The sequence below is a fragment of the Aulonocara stuartgranti genome (assembly GCF_965226115.1).
Source record: "Aulonocara stuartgranti genome assembly, chromosome: 6".
Taxonomy (NCBI): domain Eukaryota; kingdom Metazoa; phylum Chordata; class Actinopteri; order Cichliformes; family Cichlidae; genus Aulonocara; species Aulonocara stuartgranti.
Genome location: NC_138944.1, coordinates 27,152,322 through 27,173,848, shown reverse-complemented (window position 1 = coordinate 27,173,848; position 21,527 = coordinate 27,152,322). Strand labels below are relative to the sequence as shown.

The following is a 21,527-nucleotide window of genomic DNA, read 5'->3' as shown; positions in this document are numbered from 1 at the left end:
TCAGCACACACACACTTCAAGTTCAAGGTTTTTAATTATTATTATTATTACTATTAACAGAGGCATTCCTTTGTATCTGAGACAACAGTGAACAGCAGCCTGGTTAAATCTTGAACACAAAACAGATCAAAAGTCGTATCAGATGAGTCTTTGGAAGATAAATCTACTGAAATTGGTTGATCAACTGCAGTCGTGCCACAGAGGTGTTAGACAGTGAGTGGCACTGTGGTATTAGAAGGCTGATAAAGTGCTCTGCAACATTCATAAAGACCTATTCAGCGGTCCTGAAAATGGCTTTGACTTGTAGATTTTGAGCCGTTTTGTAAAGAAAAAATAAACGTATTTGTATCAAGTAGGAATCAAACAATTTAAAATGAAACACAAAGTTTCATGTTTCAGATTTAAACCTAAAAGTAAAATCCAACCTTCTCAGCTCAACTTCTAGATAAGACCATTGACCTACTCGGTGTAGTTCACACATTCCTCTGCTCAATCAAAAAAAAAAAACCCTACATTTTCAGCTCATGCTGCAAAGTTTCATATTGCTCTTGTTTAACTCCTTCACAAATCAGGCAACATTGTGAAGTGAAATCATAACTTAGACAACAATTTGCAAGTATTTCTATGTTGGAAGGTTCATTCAGAAGAAGCATGCTTTGTAACAAAATATATATGTATATCTCATAGCATCTCCTTATACTGATAACCACGTGCAGACTAAATTAAAGGCAATTCAAAGCAGGCTACCTTCAACACAATCCAAACTGATTTTCAACAGATGTAGAACTATGATTGAAATTTCAAACTGATCACAGCTAACACAACACCCTCAGCAGACGAAGGACCGCACGCTTAAAAACAAACAAAAAAAGCAACTAACCTCATCAAGAAAAAAAATGGCAACAGAAAAAAAGAGCTTAAATACCCCGATCCCGTTACGAAACATGCTGAACTTAATTATTCTTGATTGTCACCAGAACATACAATATGTACATTATGAGGCATCATAAAGGTAAGGCAGACAGTTAAATACGTCACTGCTGAACCTGGTTTGTCGGTTTTTCGCAGATATGGAAAGGCGCAGAGGCCACAAGTGTGGAAATCTAGTGCATCGTTTCACCTACAGCTGTTTAAGAAAATCTCCTGAGGTACCGTCGTGAATCAACAGGGAAGGAAACAAAATCTAAATCTAACACGATGATTTTGTGGAAACGCCCCTTCGTGAAGACATATTTTCGCCAAAGAATTAAGTGTCACAACAGTTGCATAAGAACAAAGTTTGGGTGCGTTTCTGTGAAGTTGCCAGCACTGCACCTTGCAGTGATCCATAGACGCAACACTTCTGAAAGGCCACCTGAGTAATATCGAGTACCACACTGAGCAGCGGATGTCGTACTGTGGATGGAGCTGGTTGTAGAAGACATTCGGGTTGAGGTCAGGACCCAGACGGTTCAAATAAGGGCTGATGACTGCTTTAATTCTTTAAATGTCTACAGTCTTTGGTTAGTGGTGGAGCTGGAGCCTTAGTCATGAACATTTCGGCTGGTGAAAGGCAACAAACTGGTCAAAGTTTAGAAATCCTCCTTGGCTGCCAAATTCTTTCCAGAAGTGGAATGAATACATTTAAAAAGTTCATGAAGTTTTTCTTTTGCTTGGAAAATAAATACTCTATATTTTTAAAAAGTAGTTGTATAAAAATCACTGGATCTAAAAAGGTTTCTATCAAGCGCTGCCCAAAAAGGACATAAATATCAAAAGAGACTCTTTTTATAATCTTTCCTAGTTAGGCTGGACTCTTGACGGAGGCCTAATGGGACACAATTACTCTTCCATAGGAATGTAAGATAAGATGGAGTGCTCTTGTGCAATTGCAGCCAGTTCTTTAAGGAACTCAGTGAAGAGGATGGTAGCGAAGACCTCGGTCCGCTCCAGGGAGATAGCTTTGGGTTTTGGTGGGGGTGAATTCTTTAGGATCCTTCCCCCCTCGTGGTGGTTGGAACCGCTGCTGCCGCCGCTTTTGTCTGTGAGGATAAAGATTGAATGAGTTGCACCGACTAACAACCACGTGAATACGCTGACATACTGTACATGCAAAAGTCTGGATTCAAAGATATTCTCTAAACATATTTCCGTTTCCTGATTTCTAAATACTACGCTCTGCTCGTCTAAATAATTCCCTTTAAAATTCCTTTCTTCTGACAACAGTTTTTCAAGCCTGCTCAGCTCTGAACCTACAGGGAATATAGTTCAAAACCCCGGCTAAAGCTTCAGGGCTAGAAAGAGAAAGCAGCTCAACTCCAAAGACACACAACTTAAAGAACTCAGCACAGGCAGTTAGATTTATTCTGGTACCAAACAGGAGCCCAAAAACAACCAATCAGGAATGCCGATGTTGCCTTGAACCATATTTAACACCATGCTGGTAAGGCTCAGGAATAATAAACAGTAAATCTAATGCAATCTGCCTTACTAACCATCTGGAATCTACCAAAATACTTCCCAGAAAGCTTTTACAAACAAACTATTCCTGGCAGGGCTAGCAGGGTAGCTTATGGGTTCTCACAGTATAATCAAAGAGATATATACATATATAAATAGATACTTGATTTTTCATACTGTTATAGAGCCATGTGCAGATTTCAATAAGAGCTAAAACAGAAAAGGAGAATCTGAGCTGTTGTCACCTGTTTCTATGAACGAGGGCTCCCGAGCCATTAGACAGTGTTGGGCAGCAGTGATCAGCTCTGTAAAGTCCTTCTTGCTGGCAGCCAGCTCCTCTATCTGGTTCTTTACAATGGCTAGTACCTAAAACACAAAGCAAAAGCAACATGATTTGCATGTGCACCATTTACAGAGGTGATATGATTAAGGCTCAGATAAAGACAAGCGACTTAAAACTAAAAGTGCCAAGTATTTCCAAATCCCCCAACTAAGACCTCAAAACTTGAGGGGTTACCTGGTAAAGAGAGCGAACAGTCGGCTGAAAAACCAAGTTGGTGTTGAGGAGGAAGGAGCGCAGCAGAGGCTGAGGGTAAGCAGCTAACTGGGCCAAGATACCCGTCAGCAACAGGTTGACATGAAGCGAGTTGGATAGCATGTTCTCCAGACGAGATAAAAGCACGCTGATGAATGGACCTGCAGGGAAGGAGGTTCAAAATAAAAATTCTTTCCAAATTCATTTTTGAACAAATGATGAGAGTCCTACAGAGCTAAGATATTCCTCAGCTCACCTGTAAAAGGTAGTGAATGGTTTTTAGTCGCACTCCCGCTGCGAAACCTGTTGATTGTCCCAAATGGTGAAGATTGTAGTACACATAGTAAAATTAATAGAAATGGTATTTCCACTTTTACTGAAAACAATTTTACAGTCTTCTTTTTTGAAATAAATTGAAGTCAATGATCTGAACCAGTGATGGAGACATAACGTGAAACTTCTCCCTACTGTACCAACACAATAATGGACTAACACAGACTTCTTGCTGGAATATTCTCTTGGCCTTTGAAATAAAAACATCACATTTATAGTGACTGTTTTGTGGGATTGAGTATAAAATTAATGATGATGGCTCCATAAGACAAGTTACAGTGTTTTACAATTTAAAGAAATATTTTGAGGGGAATGTCAGCTGAGCCTGGCTTGGTTTCTTCCGTTTGCGAGCTACTGGGTTTACTGGTGCGCTCGACATTGCCGGAGTCTTTCTTTGCGATGAGATCGTACACCATGACGTCATCCTGGAAGTCGTTCTCCTCGATGTATGAGCCTTTAACCAACATTCGTGCTGTTCTCCTCATCTCCTGGATGTGCTTCGGGGGCTCAGCAGGAGGCGGAGGGGGAGGTCTGCTCTCTGCCGGAGCATCGGCGGTCTGCACGGGGCACGCGTCGTAACTGTCGTCCCACTCCAGCTCCAGCTGGTTGACAGGAAGCGGGTCTGTACCCGGCAGCACGCAGGATCCTGCTTGCGATGCAAAGGGATGTTGAGCTTTCTTGAGAGCGATCTGGGGGTGCCGACTCGTTAGCCCCGGCTCTTCGAGGACGCCCGGCTGGTATTTCTCAGGAGGTGGGTCCTCGCCATCGTACGGGGCTGACCACACCCGGCAGGCACGTATGCAGCTGCTGATGCTCAGACGGGCGTCGTAGAGGTAATGAAGATAACTGACATCCAGGTAGATTTCTGACCCGATGGTGCAGGAGTTTCCTGAGCCATCATTTTCTTCAGAGAAACTCATTTCTTCCTCTGATTTAAAAAAAAGAAAGAAAGAAAAAAACAGATAAGAACTGTTGATAAAAGCTGGTGTGCCTCAGCACAGCACTCACACAGAGCACAACTAATGAGTTTGACATGTAACTACAGGGGGTAAAGTGATGTAATGCATCGAAACAGCGGGAGATCTCGCCATTTGATAAAATACTCACAATCAGCCCCGTTACATGTTGGTTTCCCAATTAAATGCAGATCTACACCTTACAGTGCGCCATATGTCTGAACAGATTTGGGAAACGTTCCATTAATAAATTATCCCATTTTCATTTTAGTTCCTCAACCACCACATTAAAGGATTTTTTTTTTCACCATTTATGCCAAATTTTCTGACATGTTATTAGGTTATAATATCCAACGTTTCAGTTACCTGACTGAGTGAGTTGATTTGAGCCCATTATTCAGCCAGTTAGACTAACTAACCAACTGGAATAACTGGAGCACTTGACCATGCTTTTCTACTTGGGTATTGACAGATATGGATACTTATCCATGTCTCTCAGGAATATAATATATGTGGAAAGATCCGAGAGCATTTAATAATTTTTAAGGTATTACATGTATTTAAAGTTTGTTGTTGCCGACTTCCGGTAATGGCGGCAAAGTGAGGAGACCCGTGCTTCGCGTGCTCAGTTGTTTTTTCTTCTTTAAATACTCTCTATAAGTCCAAATAGAACTTACGTTTAATATAGCTAGCTTGGGATCATAAGAGAACGCTATCATGCCTAAAAAATTGAACAAAGACAAACAAAAAACTACGTTTGAGGCACAAGATGAAAGCGGGGTGGAGGAAGGGCAGATGGACGCTATGCATGAACACGAACAAGAAAAACAACCGGCAAATTCAGATATGCCTTCTACCTTGGACTTATTAAACGCTATTCGTTTGTTCAAGCAAGAGTTCCATACTGAAATGGGCGGAATTATGTCAGCAATAGGAGCTGTTCAAGTTGATATACAAAAATGTGGAGGGCGAATTGACGAGGCTGAAAAAAGAATCTCTAACGCGGAGGACGAAATCACCTTATTGAAAAATGATATGGAAAGTCTTGAAAGACAGGCTAAATTTCTTTCCAAAAAGGTGGAGGACTTGGAAGGAAGAAGTCGGCGTAATAATATTCGGATCCTCGGCATTCCTGAAAAAGAAGAAGGTACAGATCCACGATCTTTCTTGGAGAAGTTTATATCGGATACTTTGAAAATTCCCCCTCCTGTCTTGGAGAGAGCGCATAGGATAAATACAAGGCAAAGCTCCATTGCAAACCGATCGAGAGCCTTTATAATTAAGTGCTTAAGCTACAGAGATCGAGAAGGCATCATGAAAGCCGCTAGGACAATAAAGGAATTGTCGTATAAGGACAACAAGATAGCCTTTCTGCCGGACCTACCTGCAGAGACATATAGACAACAGCGCCAGTATGATGGTGTGAGGAAGAAGCTGCGGGAGATTGGATTATGGAAACACAGGATCATTTACCCGGCGAGGTTGCTTTTGACCAACGAGGAACGTACGCAGGTATTCGATACTCCAGCGGACGTGGACGTCTACATTAAGAGCCTTGAACAAGCACAAAATGCCTGATAAGGCATATGATGGTAGATCAATAACTCTGCTCTAACTATATTTACGCACTCTAATGGAAAGAACAATTTATTATATTGCCAAAGGATTACTACATAATGTTGGGCTAGACATTGGCTATTTTGTTTTCTTAATAAGAGTTACTAGTAATTTCACTTATTGTGTTAAATGTGGGAGAGTTAAAACTTGATAAGGTGGATTTATTTCTATTGTCAATATGTATATATATTTTTTTTCTTTTTTTTTTTCTCTTTTTCTTTTTTTTTATGTAACAACTGTTGCTAAACGCGGGTAATTAGTTCCTCGGCCTAGAGTGGTCATGTTTCAAGAAGAGAACGGAAGTATTTTTGGGGTTAAGGGATACCTGTATGTTCGTATTCAGGCTGGGGGGTGGGAAGGGTTGCTCTCTCAAATCGATAAATGCTCAACATGGTATAATATCTTTCCTTTTTTTTTTTCTCTGTGTATATATATGTGTGTATTTAGTTAATAGTATAGGTTAATATAAGTAAATATACATGACAGAAGTCTTGATTGACTGTGCTTCTTGGAATTGTAGAGGTTTGCGCACGTTAGTAAAAATAAAACAAGTCACTAGTAGGATTAAGAATTTAAAGGCCAAAATAGTGTTTCTACAAGAAACTCATATGCTAGATAGTGAGACAAATAGAATGAAACGTAGATGGCCAGGTCAAATATTTTCAGCGCCCTACTCCTCCAATTCCAGGGGCGTCATGATAATGATTCATAAATCTATACCTTTTCACGTTGAGCACGTGATTAAGGATAGCAATGGACGTTTTCTAATAATACAAGGTAATCTACTCTCCACTAGACTAAATTTAATTAATATTTATGGCCCAAATGAAGATAATCCAAACTTTTATAGCAATTTATTTCTTAAAATCTCAGACTTACAAGGTAAATGTATAATTGCTGGGGACTTAAATTGTGCTCTGAATCCACAGAAGGATAAATCCTCAGGCATGGATAATACTCACAATAGAACACGAAAGGTGATCAAACAATTCATGAAGGAGTTAAATTTAAGTGATATATGGCGAGATCAAAATCCAACCAAGTTACAATATTCTTGCTGGTCAGGTACACATAAAGCGTACTCTAGAATAGATTACTTCTTGGTATCAAATGAGTTGGTTCATTTTATAAAAGATTGCCAGTATAAGGAAATAGTAATTTCGGACCATGCCGCCGTTACTTTGACTTTCATAGAACCAAAACTGATCAAGACTCGATTTGAATGGAGGTTTCAACTGAAGTGGATGCAGGATAAACAGTTTCTTGATTATTTAGGTAAGCAAATTAATGAATACTTTGAATATAACTCAGATCAAACATCGGCAAGTGTAAGATGGGAAGCCTTTAAAGCATACTTAAGAGGGCAAATTATAAGCTATACTAGTAATAAAACAAGAGAAAGAAATCAAAGGATAAAATATCTGGAAGTAAGAATAAAAAAGTTAGAAGAGATTAGCTTTCAATCAGGTCAAAACAATGAGTATATTGTAAAAGAACTATTACTGTTGAGAACGCAATATAATGAAATGACAAGTGAAAAAGCAGCTGTTAATTTATTGAGATTAAAGCAACAATTCTATGACCAAGGTGAAAAACCCAGCAAACTCCTGGCATGGCGTATAAAAAAGATGGAATCTGAAAGGGCAATTACAAAATTAGAAAATTCAAATGGTAATACTATAGTAGACCCATTAGAGATAAATAATGCATTTAAAAGATTTTATGAAACGCTATATAACTCTGAACTCAATAATGTAACTAGAATGCAATCTTTATTTCTAGATAAACTTGAAATACCAAAAATTTCAGAAAAAGACAAAGTAAATGTTGATAGGCAAATTAGTATACATGAAATTATAGATGCAATAAACTCCTTAAATGCTGGCAAAACAGCTGGTCCAGATGGATTGCCAATTGACCTTTACAAATATTTTAAAGATAAATTAGCACAGCCCCTCTTAGATATGTATATAGAATGTTTTAATAATGGCAATCTTACTGACTCATTAAGGAAGTCCCTGATAATACTGCTTCCTAAACCTGGAAAACTAAATAATAAGTGTGAAAATATGCGCCCTATAAGCTTAATCAATACAGACACTAAAATTATTTGTAAAATTTTTGCTAAAAGATTAGAAAGTATTCTTCCAGTTATTATAGGGGATGATCAAAATGGATTTGTTAAACATAGACAGGGTTTTCATAATGTAAGACAAGTTTTAAACATTCTTCATAATCAAAGTGAGCAGGACGATACAGCCATTCTTTCGCTTGACGCGGAGAAGGCTTTTGATAGAATTGAGCGGTCATATCTTTTTGATGTCATTGTTAGATTTGGGTTTGGAAACGTATTTCTGCATTGGATCAAGCTATTACATTGTCATTCTGTGGCTCAGGTTAAGACAAATGAGATAATCTCTGAACAATTTGATATTAAAAGAGGGTGCCCGCAGGGTTCACCCTTATCTCCACTTTTATTCCTTTTAGCTATTGAACCTTTGGCAATAGCTGTTAGAAACAGCGGACAGATACAAGGTGTTAGGATTGGTAGAAAGGAACATAGAATTGCTTTATTTGCTGATGATATCATAATATTTTTAAAGCAATTAAAAAATTCTGTGCCCGCTGTAAAGGATTTATTAGATCAGTTTGGGGTTTTCTCAGGGTATAAAGTTAATGTAACAAAATCGTCATTAATGTTACTTAATCAAGGGTACATTCAAAATGTAAGTCAGAATATATCTGGCTTTACTGTTAACTCTGAATTCATCTATCTAGGTATTAAAATAGTTCCTTCATTAAAAGATGTGGTGGTACTTAACTATAATATAATACTACAGAAAATTTCCAAAGATTTGGAGCGTTGGATAAGTCTACCACTATCTATTATTGGAAGGATAAGCGTTATTAAAATGAATGTATTACCTAGACTGTTGTATATGTTTCAAAATGTCCCACTGGCTCCTCCTGCTGGATTATTTACTAAATTAACATCACTAATCAGAGAGTTTATCTGGAACAAGAAGCAGCCACGTATTCGTTTGTCTTTGTTGTACCTTCCCTTTGATACAGGGGGGTTGAAATGCCCCAACTTTTACTGGTACTATTTGGCTATTCAATTAAGGACAATAAGATTTTATTTTTCATCCCAAAATACCCCGTCATGGGTGGGGATGGAAGCAAATGCTCTTAAAATGCCATTAAATTTGTACTTATATTCTGCGAAATCCAAACAGTTAAAGAAAGAAACAAATAATCCTATAGTTCAAAACATGATTGAAGTCTGGTTTACAATAAAAGAAATGATGAATATTAAGAACAATCTCTCTCAGTTTAGCCCCATCTGGGGAAATGCCTTATTTGTACCAGGAAAGTTGGATGCAGGGTTTCAGGATTGGGCAGTAAAAGGTGTTAAGAAAGTGGGTGATCTGTTTTGTGATGGAGTAATGGTCTCATTTGAGGATTTAGTCTCAAAATTTCAAATCCCCCAAAAACACTTTTTTAAGTATTTACAAATTAGAAGTTTTATTTCATCTATGCAAAATAAGTCCCTTAATTTTCCCCAATTAAGTAAGCTAGAGGAGTTTATGGTGAAAAAAGGTGGTAATAAAGGCTTAATTTCAACATTTTATAATTGGATTGTTTCTGCCTCTTCAGAAACATCAGTTTCTAAGTTGGAAGCTTGGAGAAAGGACCTAAATATCAATATTTCTGAGGAGACATGGAAGTTAATTTGCTTAAAAGCACAAAAACAATCGATTAATAGTAATTTAAAATTATTACAATACAATTGGATCATGCAAACATATGTAACACCGGTGAAACTGAATAAATATAATAATAGAATACCAGATACATGTTTTAAATGTGGAGAAGCCCGTGGAACATTTTTTCATTGTATATGGGAATGTAGAATTGTTTGTGCCTTTTGGCAGGAGGTGATGAACAAAATAAACCAAATTTTAAATAAAAAGATCACTTTAGACGTAGAAATGATGCTACTACAAGTGTATCCTAAAAATATTAAATTAACAACCTATCAAATTAAGTTTATGGATTACTGTACATTACAGGCAAAACGTATGATTGCAATAAATTGGAAAACATCAGTTCCTCCTGCTATTGGCGCTTGGATAAACTCCTTGACACAGTGTATGGAAATGGAAAGGATTACGTACTTTCTGAAAAATAAGTTAATATATTTTGATGAAATTTGGAAGCCATTTAAACATTTTTTAAAAGTAGTAAATATAGAACAACTTATGTAGGAGGAAATTGTTAGCATTGTGCATGCTATTTTTGTTTGTTCCTATTGATTATATTTTCTTCTTTCCCTTTTTTTTTCTTTTTCTCTTGAATTATGTATAAATGCCACATATGGTACAATTGTATATATATTTCATTTGAGCTTGTTTTTTTTTCTTTGGTCGGAAGAGAGCAGAGCGGGAGGTGAGGGTGGGGGAAAAGGGTTTCTATTACAACAGCATATTATGGGAAACTACCTTTGAATGTTGTTGAAAAAGTAATAAAAATATTTAAAACAAGTTTGTTGTTGCCATGACAACAGACACTGTCTATTAATCTTTCCTTGGGAAAAGAAAAGGTGTTAACAGTTAATTTATTATTTTTGTTCTGTAACGTTAAATACAGTTAACAGTGTGCATTTTAACATAGTAAGCAAAAAGAATCAAGCTTTTCAAATAGAAAAAAACTGTTTTACACCATCAGGTTAGGGCTGAGCAGTTGATTGAATTTTCTTAATATTAAACAGCAAGCAAAAGCAAGTCGCTGTGTGAGGATCTGCCTGCATGAGCCAATCACAGATGTTCCCTGCAGTGCACTGCATGAACTTCCCTAGGTTTAGCTTGGATCAATAAAAAAACATAAAAATTAATAATTAATTAAAATAAAACGGAGCAACAACAGATAACAGACCGTCTAAACAACAATCAAATGTCTGGCACAGCAGGAGGCGAAGAGCTTCTCCCTTGAAGCAGATCATCATTTGATGTTTGGAAATATGCCAAAAAGCAACACAACCAACTTATTCAACCGCCTGAAAACGCAGAATTAACTGCAGTGTAGTTAATGCAAAATTAATAATTTAGGCTTCAGGAAGGCGGTAAACATGCTGGACGAAAGACTTCATCATACCAAAGTCACTGTGGCCATACATTTTACTATAAACACAAAAAAAACCTGCAAAAAACCTGCAAAAGTAATACTCGATTGTTCTATTTGTTACCTGTGTTTCCCGAATTGTCAGGAGTCTCTCCGCCCTTGGAAAACAGAATGGAGTCCAGCTGCCGGAGTGGCGGCGGGCTGCGATCGGGAGAGCAGCAGGATGGCGTTAACGCCAGGATTTTCGCTGCTGAGGCCGAATAGCAGTCCCGCTCCCTCACTACACGTCTCTGACTCAGCATCATGTGATTACAGGGGATCAGGTACCTGGGGAGGCATATGAGAGGGAGATGTCAGGAAAGCCAACGTGTGGCTGTAGGCAGAGAATGGTGAGGAGGGGACAGCGGGCAGATGGTAACAGCGGGAGGTTGCGAGTAAAAGCTCATCGTAATGTAAAGCAATTAGATGCAGCATGTTACCACGAGTGGGACGTGTCAGCGTGCGGGCCGCTCACCTTAATACGAGCTGCAGCATCACATCTTCACAGTATAAACCAATGAGAGTGCGGAAGAGTGCCAAGGACACAATCCCCAACTGTAGAGTTTAATCAAGTCAGAGAGACACAACAGAGCAAATTTTAAACACTAATTTATTCAGTCCTGAAGATATTTGCACAATAAATTTCACAATATAGGAGAACTGGTTAAACAATCACATATGTTTCCTGTAACAGTAGAAAGAGCATCTGGGACCATTTGTAAAACCTGTTCCTGGCTTATTAAACCTGAGCCATGCTCTATGTGCTGCATGGCAAAACTCGTTCCCTTAGCTGTGTGCTGGGTTACCTGGAAAGGTGTGTTGATGCGGCTGACTAGAGTATCCAAGATATGGACGTTCTCGTGACGGTGGAGGAGGATGAAGGAGAGGAAGGTCTGCAGCAGTGCTGGCTCGGTTACACTTCGCAGGAAGAGGTCCAGGTAAGCTGTGGTGGTCATCACCTCCTCCAGGGTCACCTGTACACACGCAGGAATCAGTCAGCAGAGCTTGTGTGAGTGCCACAATAAATGATCAAATATTAAAACCTGATTCTGTATCGTAGCAGTACTGAATTAAGGATTCATTTAAGCGAGGGAAATTAGGTAATTAGGTAATTTAATTATTGCGTGCGGTATTGCCTCATTATAAAAGAACTAAACAAATCATTGCATTATATAGAATTAAATATGATGTCCTTGACTATACATTAAATAGCCTAGAATATGGGTCGTCTTACACTTTCTTCCAACTCTCTCTCTTGATAGTTTAACCTAACTAGTGTCCTTTTTACCTTTAGACACAGCCCAGTTCATGGATTTTCTGATGCCAAGCTCCTATTTAATGGATGACAGTGACGGTGATAGCTATCAGCTCAATTAATTTCTTGGGTAGAGGGGAAGAAATAAGAGTCATTTTTGGAGTGTTTATGCTTGTATGTTTTTGTTGACACACCGCGTCGTCCTGCAGAATAACCGCTTTCTGTAATTGGGAAATGAAACAGCAAAATGGCAAGTACTTCCTTTTACCCAGGTGAAGAGAAATTGTGCTACTGCTAACCTTGTGGAGTGCTGGTGCAAGGACAGGCACAAGGAAACCATTGTAGATGTAACTAACCAGCTGGTCTCTGATATCAGGGTGGGCCACCTGGGAGCAGTCAATATCAAGGAGCATGTCAGTCAAGCGTGTAGCCAGGCAGGAGGTTGCAGCCATTTATCACACGTGAATGCATTTTTCATGAGGCAGAGCTTTTATCGTGCGGCTCACGTCTTCACCTGAATAACAGCGTTGCAGAATTCCAGTGAGTTGAGAAACTGGATGAGTGATGGCATCTGAAGCCAGTCCTCTTTGTGCAGGCAGTGCCACTCTTCATTGGGGACCTCCAGCTTGGTGGGCAGAGATGAATACAGGCCGCTCAACCCTGTGGCCAGCACCTGCCAAATGAGGTTTTTATATTTAATCTATGCACCGTTCATATAAAGTTTCCTCCAGAACCAAAATATAATTCAAATTTGTGGTTCTAAGTATAATTTACTTTTAATTTTGGGTAATTAATTTTCTTTAATTGAATCATTGAGACAAATTGTTTAAAATAATGACATTCCCATTACTCTCATGCATGAGGTAAGTACAGCTACATTATAACGGCCCATTTACCTGAACATAGGAAAAAGCACACTGTGTTGCACATACATGCATCATGTAATATAAGAAGTCTATTAAAAATCATCTGCCATAAATTGATTACAGAGAGAATGTTATAAACTTCATTAAACATTAACGAGGTAGTGTACCATATAGCAGATGCAGACACACACACACCTCCTCTGCTGTCAGTTTTACCTTAAGCTTCAGCAGATTTATTACTGTGTTTTACTACAAAGCTAAAACACTGGTGTAAATCACTTCTTGGCCTCTGCTTTGTAACTTGTAATGCAAATATAAGCGGATGCAGCAGTCTACATATCAGCCTGCTGCTTTCTCCTTGCACAGATTTATGCCTCCTATGGATCAGCTCAGCTCGGAGACCTTTAGCAGTATTTGAGATGCGACGTGACTAATGCTTTCATTTCAAAATAAGATTCCATCTTATTTTGAAATCCTTGTGTTCTGGGCCAGATTATCCAGGCATTCTGGGCATATGTCCACAGGCCTCAGACACAGTTGAGGGCCCACCCAAGCACCAAATAAAAAAAAAAAGAAAAAATAATACCAGATTTTGATTCTCTTAAACTTTTTTGGATCATAAAAACATATATCATGGGCGCAGTGTAAGGTACCCTGCTCTCCACAGGCACACATTCCCATATGATCTGTCTAATTACTTAAGAAGCAAAAAACGTGTAATCATCAAATCAAGTTGGCGCGTGCCCATCGCATATTTGTGCCCAGGGGTCTTTAACTGGGCATGCCTGCATTGTAAGTACCAAGAACTGCTTTACAAATGCAACACAGGCTATACCAGCGCAACCAAATTAAAGTGTAAGATGAGTGACATTATTAGTATTGTAGTATTGTACACGTTCCTCTGCAGCATTATTCCGCTGTGCCCTTCTTGTAGACGCCAGTGGAACCAATTAAATTCTGTCTGCATTCAAACCTCATTTTGAAAGCACTGTCTGCAGCCGTGAATTAATGACGTTATTTACATGGGATTATCTTGCAGCTGTGCTGTAATCTTATAAATGCCACACATTTGGTGCCAGATTTTTATTTACCCTTGTTTTGGGGTTTGTTTGTTTTTTTGCTTTTTTAAGCGAGCCCATGAATTAATCACCATCTGCTCTCTGACTAATTATGACACCCAGACACAGAAATGTCAGGGAACAATGCTGCCAATGTTAGTGCGTGAGTGGGATTATTTAGTATTTAGGACAAAACGATTCCTTTTGAATTTTACGGAAAGTGAGCCGCTGAGCTTCCATTTGGGACTGACCGGACAGAAGAAGGTGTTCTCTGCGATGTGTTTGGCCACTCGCTCATTCTCAGCAGACAAAGACATGATGAGCAGTAAGGCATCTCTGGCTTGCTGGCCCACCGTGCCCTCTCTGTGAATAAAAGGGATGAGCAGGGAGAAGATGAGGAAGTTGGTGGCTCCCTGATCCTCGCTCGTGTGGAAAAACAGCTCCAGAATTGAAGGGTCCTTCGCCAGGACGTAGCACAGCTGGTTGAGCAGCAACACCAGCTCGGCTTCGACCGCAGGCGCAGTGGTGCTCGAACAGGAGGACAGCAGCATCATGAGAGGCCGCAGGATGGGCTTGTGGTGCAGCAGAGGCTGGCGCGCCTGGCCCACCAGCATCTCGTACATTTTCAGCTGCTCCAGCTTCATGTCGTCCGTGAACTCTCGACGGAGGCTCCACACAAACAGACGCTCCATCACGTTCTCCATCACCACAAACTCCAGGATGGGGCCCATGGCTCCGGCCTGACCGCTCTCCTCCTCCATCAGCAGGAACAGCATGTGCTCCACATAATTCTGCACCGCGTTTGCCTCGTCTCCAGGGATGGGGCCGAAACGAGAGCTGCCGCTAGAGCCGGCGGTGAGGTTGATGACACTGAGGGAGGACAGGGCGGAGCTGCTGCGCAGGGGATCATGCTTTTCAAGGATCTTCACTACCTACAGTACAAGAGAAGAGGATGATATGAGATCTTAGACTTTTACGTCACCCAAGAAAGTGTCTGTCATACAGATAAACTCCTGTTATCTTTGATCTAACCTCTGTGGTATAAGAGGTTAGATCTGAAATGTTGGCGTTTTATGATGCTTTTATTACAATACGATGCCATGAAAACCACACATGCTGGATTGCTAACAGACAAACAGACCCTACTTTGTGGGGGAAACTGTGTAATTGTTTTTAATGAAATACTAAAGTTTAAACTTCTCAGACGTTTTCTATGTTCTTATGGGAATAAAATATGGGTTTGTGAGATTTGCAAATCATTGCATTCTGTTCTTATTTACACTTTACACAGTGTCCAAACTTTTTTGGAAGTGGGACTGTATGCAATACAAATAGGTACAATCACTTCCTTATTCCTGACAGGTTCAGTTTCAACAGAAGTGGAGTGGGGACAAGCAGCACTGTATGAATAAACTCACTTTGGTTGCACAGAATAATACAGTCCTTTGTGTATCCAGTCCCTCCCGTGTGTGTGTGTCTGCTGTGTAGAAACCAGTGTCACAATAATGGAGCCAGTGTCCCCAAGCTGACGCTGCTGCCATGACAATAACAGTCTGTGTATGAGATAACTGGGCATGGCTAATGGCAGCAAGAGAACAGAGTCTGTAATCCCAGCCTGAGCTCAGTGGAACAAGCCACAGGGATCAGTCCAGCTCAGGCTCTCCTTCCAATTCTGAAGTAACAGGAAGGAGGCAGGGGATAAGATTTTCCCAAACTGAACAGCTGGAAGAATGGAACCATGATCATGAACCACCTTACACTGGTGACGTTATGGTCGGTTCCAAAAGGGGTCAGTATTCACAGTGTTTTTTGTTGTTGTTTTTCAGGATTTGCCCAACGATGCTGATTGGTGGCATTATTTTACATATTAAGCTGGAACATGAGAGATACAGAGGCCTTTTAAAATGTGACGAAGAAGTAGGCTCAGGCTGGATCAATGTCAAATATTTCCCAAGAGCAGTCAGTCATTGTTATGCTATGGATGCTGGCATAATAGTGCCATAGATATGGGAGGATCCTCAAATGACAGTAGTATTATATTGCCAGCCCCCAGTGCCTCACTGTGTCTGTGACAGTAACTTCAGTTAACCATCAGACAGAGCAATGGACACATTGAATCATTCAGAATAACATTCATGGTTTAAAGACAGATCTTCATTGTACTCAATTATGAAAAATCAAGACTGCAAACGCCAGTGAGGAAGGAAAAGTCAAGTGTCATAGCAAATTCAGACAAAACTGCCAGATTTTCTTGACGACTAAAATGAATCAGAGACCTTTACAGGATCACCATAAACACGCTGCCCACACTACACACAGACTACAGTTAAAGACTGTTGCCAGCAACTGACAGATCACTTAACGTGACGCAACACACAGCTCCGTGACGCCTGGAGAGAAGCTGATAAGAGCCAGCAAATGAACCTAAAGCTAATCTTCAACTCTGAAACAGCCAGAGCTTCTCACACAAAGACAAGGTCATTACTTACAGCGTGTTCACTGTTTTCTGAGCTGAAACAAGTCAAGAGCATTCTTATCAGGCTAGAGATTAAGTAAGAATGAAAACAAAACTCTGTGTGAGGTGGATTTGTGCTGCCTGAAGCAAATCGAAATTTAATCTGAGCCCAGAGTTTTTGATTACGGCTACTGTCAAGATGGGGATGAAAAATATGAAGCTGAGCAGACAGCTAGCAAAGACGGCCACATGACTCATGAGGTGTCTGTTGACATTGCTTAGTATTAGCTGCAACAGACTGATCGTGTTTATTTCACAGTTACAGTTGTTATTAAAAATATCCCATCAACACAAGTTGAAAAGTGTAAAATCTACAATTGTGCAAAATTTTAAATGCTTTGAATGTCTTGTACATCATTAAACGGTTTATCATCACTAAATCCCCAGATGTTTCACATTGGCACATTAGTTATACAACCACTCACATAATAAAGAGCTGTATAAAGAGCTAACATCTCTAAAATGTCAGGAGTAGTTAGTCATTATGAGAAGTGTTTGTGAACTAAAAATCAAGAATGTGGGATACTGTTTGTCCATGATTTGAAGAGCCCAGTGCGTGCTCCCGACCAAGGGAAAACCAATTCTACAGGGGAGACCTACCTCAGCACTTGTGCAGGTGAAACCAAAGGGAAGATATGCTTCACCATATTTTCTAGTCTTTGGCTTAGAATGAAGTTGGTTTGGAAACATATTCAGCTATGCTTCATCTCCTGCTTTGCGTGGGCGCCCCGTGCTAGCAGTGTCCAAGCGTTTTGGGGTTTTTTTCACCCTTAATACAAAGAAAACAGAAAACCCCAACAATTACACAAACCCCTGTGAACAAGCGCTTTGGTGACAGTGGGAAGGAAAAACTCCCTTTTAACAGGAAGAAACCAGAACCATGCTCAGGAAGGGGCAGCCATCTGCCACATATTTAGATTAGAGTTTAACACAATGTCTTTAAACTTGCATAGTTTTAACACTAATGAAACCAAAAGTGGGATTCTGCTTGATTTTGATAAATTCGGGTCAGTCATCACATTGACAACCATAAATGTAGATGGCAGTTACCATTATGCTCCTCTATGTCCTCATTATTCAGTGTCCCCCTGCCCCATGTTAATGTGTGCAGAGTTTGTTCATCTCTGTGTGGGAGGAGTGGGATTAACAGGCTGCCATGTCCTGCAGGGGAGTGAACAGGGACACAAGCTGCTGGAAAGAACCAGAAGTCTGAGACCGTCAGCCTTTTACCGCCAAGATTCCACTGGCCCTGCTCACACTGCAGTTTACTGTTATAGGGGGACTACATGAGTCATTTTTTGCCATCAGGTTTTGAGGAAGGAACTAAATAGAATGTGCATCTTTATTTACAAGATTTTAATATATTCACTTCACAAGGGTTTCGTTATATTCTACTGTACAAAAATCTTATGCCGCATTATCGTTTCCAAGGAAAATGGAAAATGGGTGCTTTTTAACCACATTTTTGTTTGTGAACATGTTTGTTTAACCTTTTTAGAGGATATCAGGTGAATACTTCGGAAGTTAAGAGATCCAGATTCTTTGCTTCTAGTGTGAAAAACTAAGCTGGCTAGAGAATTCACAGTTCTGAGACTGTTAGCTTGGCGCTGGTGTTTTACCTGAGCCCAGTGGTTCTTGAACACAATCATGCAGGTCTCTGGGTCCACCCCTTTCAAGACCAGAGACTGTCCATCACGGTTTCCACTGGCAACCACAGAGGCCATCATGGTGACCGGATCGCACATGGGTTAAACCATGTCATAGGCAGGACAGGGAGGGCTTTCCTGGCTGCTCACTGGGCGTTACCAAAACCAGAGAAAGAGAGATGATCACAGGAGACCTGAGGAGTCAAATAAAAGAGGAAACACAAAATGACATCATACACAAAGCCAAAAAAAAGTTTGCTTCATAGGATAGCAGCACAATGATACGGCTGGTGATTGCTGCAGACTGCAACCCCTCTTTGCTTCTGCATGGCCAGCTAGGAGCTATGACAAGCATGCAGGAGAGAGAACAATAACAAGCCAAGTCAGAGGAGTCAGTCGAGGAGAGAAAGAGAAGCTGCTTCAAGTTAGACTTTACCGTCTCCTGCAGCAACTCTGCGCTTCACACCGAGCTGTCAAATCGCTTTTGGAATATATCATACGCCCCCATTGGATTCCTGCAGGCCCCTGGACATCACTCTCATTACAGAAATATTTTGTGACATCAGAAGGCGAGCAGCAATTGGGTGTGTCTGCTATGGCTGAGTGTGGGGATCAAGGAGGGTAAAAAGATTTAAATAAAATACAGGACAATGTTAGTTCTGTAGATCACACGTGATTAATTGCATGTCCCGCTTTTACTTCTGGATCAGAAATATTACAAAATGTATGAAAGCACTCTTCACACCGCTTGTTTGGATGAAGAACATATATTATTTTAGCCTGAGGGCAGCTTCGCACAGCAGTTCCAACACTCACACTGGCACCATAAAAAATCTGGAAGAGACTCAATCTTTTTCCCCCGTAAGAAAGGAACTAGTTTGTTGTTTCCCTTGGAAAGCATGTTCATGGAAAGATTCATACAGCCAAAACCGAACAGAATGAGAGTAGGGCTTTTCGAAACAGAAACATGTGAGCTGCCATATAACCAAAACAATACGAGTTCCCTGCCACACAGTTCCCTGTGACACGCTTCCAGGTACTGTGCAGGCCTTTGCTTCACAAGAAAGAACATCAGGATGTAATACGGATCCCTTTCCTGTGTGTGCCGACAGATACCAACAATCAAACAAAAGGTCCACAGCCCAAGCCGTGGAGAGTACTTTCAACTAGAAATCAGTTTTACCGGATGAACCTGGATAAACTAATTATACTTAATATATATCAACAGCAATAGCATTACTTAACTATTAACATAAATGCGACAGGCTTTTTACCTGTGTATGAGAAGCCCAGCAGCTCATGGGAGCTCAGATTTGTTTTTTAAAACTGTAGATCTGCCTTAATGTTTTGTTAAACATTAAAAACTAGAACAGTTTTAATGTTTTATATTAAAGATAAAGTCCCAAAGCCAGTGAGCCACTATTAAGGCTTGATGTTTTACCTGTTGAGCTGATATGTGTCCACTTGAGTTGACAAGTTGTGTTGGGAGATCTTTAGGATTCATTACTGGGAAAACATACAGGTTGTTAAGATACTTCAATACGAACCAGCAGACTGACAGAGCCACCCCTACAACCCAACCACTAGCCTGGCTACAAGCAAACTTTCCAGCACTACACAATGACATGACAAAGTGCGTTTGTCTGTGAATACTAACACAATGATGGGACCAAGTCAGGCAGTCCCAATACGGAGGGCGATATGGAAACCGTCACCACAGGGGACCAACTGTAAAACACACAGCAGCTGCACAACATGGGGCCCCAATTTACGGCTTCTAGTCCCCAGCCCCTAAACACATCTCCTGACGAATCAGAGCTCACCACCCCCGCCCACCCGTCACTTTGCCCCAATACCACACAGAAACATCTCCGCCACCCATACACGTTAGGCTCACTTTGCCAGGCAAAACTTTTCAGCCATCTGCTTTCAGTTACGAGTGACTGCAGGCCGGTTAGATTCTCAAGAAGGAATGTGAAAGCAGCGTGGAGCGAGCGTGCTGGCAGGATTTCTTACCTCACGTGAATCATCTTCAACTGGCACAGGTCGCTAAGCAGACAAGGACCTCATTCTGCTCCTGTTGCACAAAAAAAACAAAAAAACAAAAAGAGAGACAGAGAGAAATATGAAAATATGTCCAGAGAGGAGCAGGAAGCGCCTGTGTGAGAGGCGAGGCATGGTGGGAAGTGACTGGACATGAGTAAGCTGCTCCGAGCACCAGTTGGATGGAGATGAAGAGGAGGTGGTTACAGGGAGGGAGCGAGGGAAGAGAAGGGAAGGAAAAGCAGAAGTGGGAGGGAGTGAAAAGGAAAAAAAAACAAGCTGAGTGAAAGTCTACAGAAAAATGAGGACATACAAGTACAAATTCCAGCAGTGCACACAAGAAGACTAAGATTACGTATACTGTATGGCAGCACTTAATATTCCTATAAGATTCATAATTCACAGAAGAATAACACGATTGTCCTTTCCAGTTTGTGATGTGACACTGCACAGCAGCCGTCCTGAGCTGCGAGAGGCCAGCTGCCCTCTCTGGCACCAGCACGGCCCATCATGTAAAACATGTCACTTGAGACAGCAGCCTTAAAAGTCTCAGGGTCCAACTTGTAGTTGTGTACACTGTAACACAAACCACAAAAGCTGCACGCTGCCTTCAATCCACGTTGAAATTCTGAGCAGATGCAATTCAGAAATGTGTCTTTCTTGGAAAGTGGGCAAGACTTTCCTAAAGCGTGACGTCGTGTATACAGCAACAGTCGGACGGAGACAGGTGTGTGCGTGTGTGTGTGGTACATGCACGAGTTCTTAGAAAAACACCAATCCAAGCGTTTGTTGACTCATCTTTGGCTCAATCCCAGCAGTACATTATACAAACTGTCCATCTGCACTCTGTTTAAAGCCACATAACATGTCTACATAAGAATAACACGGGGAGCAGTTTTGTTCAGAGCTCTTCAACCTGTGGACAGGAGGTGCTTACAAATTGAATTGCCAGCCTTGTGATTAATTATTAAACTACATGCAGCTCACAGCTGCTCCAAATTTGCCTTCGTTTTCCTATTTATGGCCTAACAGCAGATATTAGGACGCGGGTTGGCAGCTTGGTCAAACAGGCGCGAGGTGCTGACTGTAGAAGTTGAATCAAGA

The 21,527-nt window shown here is 40.6% G+C and overlaps 1 protein-coding gene across 1 annotated transcript in view; it reads right to left on the bottom strand.

The window, feature by feature from the left end:
• Positions 1-15: 15 nt before the first annotated feature.
• Positions 16-21,527, bottom strand: part of fhip1aa (FHF complex subunit HOOK interacting protein 1Aa) — a 35,367-nt gene continuing 13,855 nt past the window's right edge. Inside the window, exons 2-14 of the mRNA XM_082537264.1 lie at positions 20,397-20,457; positions 18,354-18,574; positions 14,471-15,151; positions 12,810-12,968; positions 12,595-12,681; positions 11,847-12,014; positions 11,516-11,595; positions 11,126-11,328; positions 3,609-4,235; positions 3,231-3,350; positions 2,957-3,135; positions 2,685-2,805; positions 16-2,021 (exon numbers count right to left, since the gene is read on the bottom strand). Of these exons, the coding sequence (XP_082393390.1) occupies positions 1,822-2,021; positions 2,685-2,805; positions 2,957-3,135; positions 3,231-3,350; positions 3,609-4,235; positions 11,126-11,328; positions 11,516-11,595; positions 11,847-12,014; positions 12,595-12,681; positions 12,810-12,968; positions 14,471-15,151; positions 18,354-18,479 (2,751 nt within the window). The 5' untranslated portion in view covers positions 18,480-18,574; positions 20,397-20,457 and the 3' untranslated portion in view covers positions 16-1,821. The remainder of the gene's footprint in view (positions 2,022-2,684; positions 2,806-2,956; positions 3,136-3,230; positions 3,351-3,608; positions 4,236-11,125; positions 11,329-11,515; positions 11,596-11,846; positions 12,015-12,594; positions 12,682-12,809; positions 12,969-14,470; positions 15,152-18,353; positions 18,575-20,396; positions 20,458-21,527) is intronic.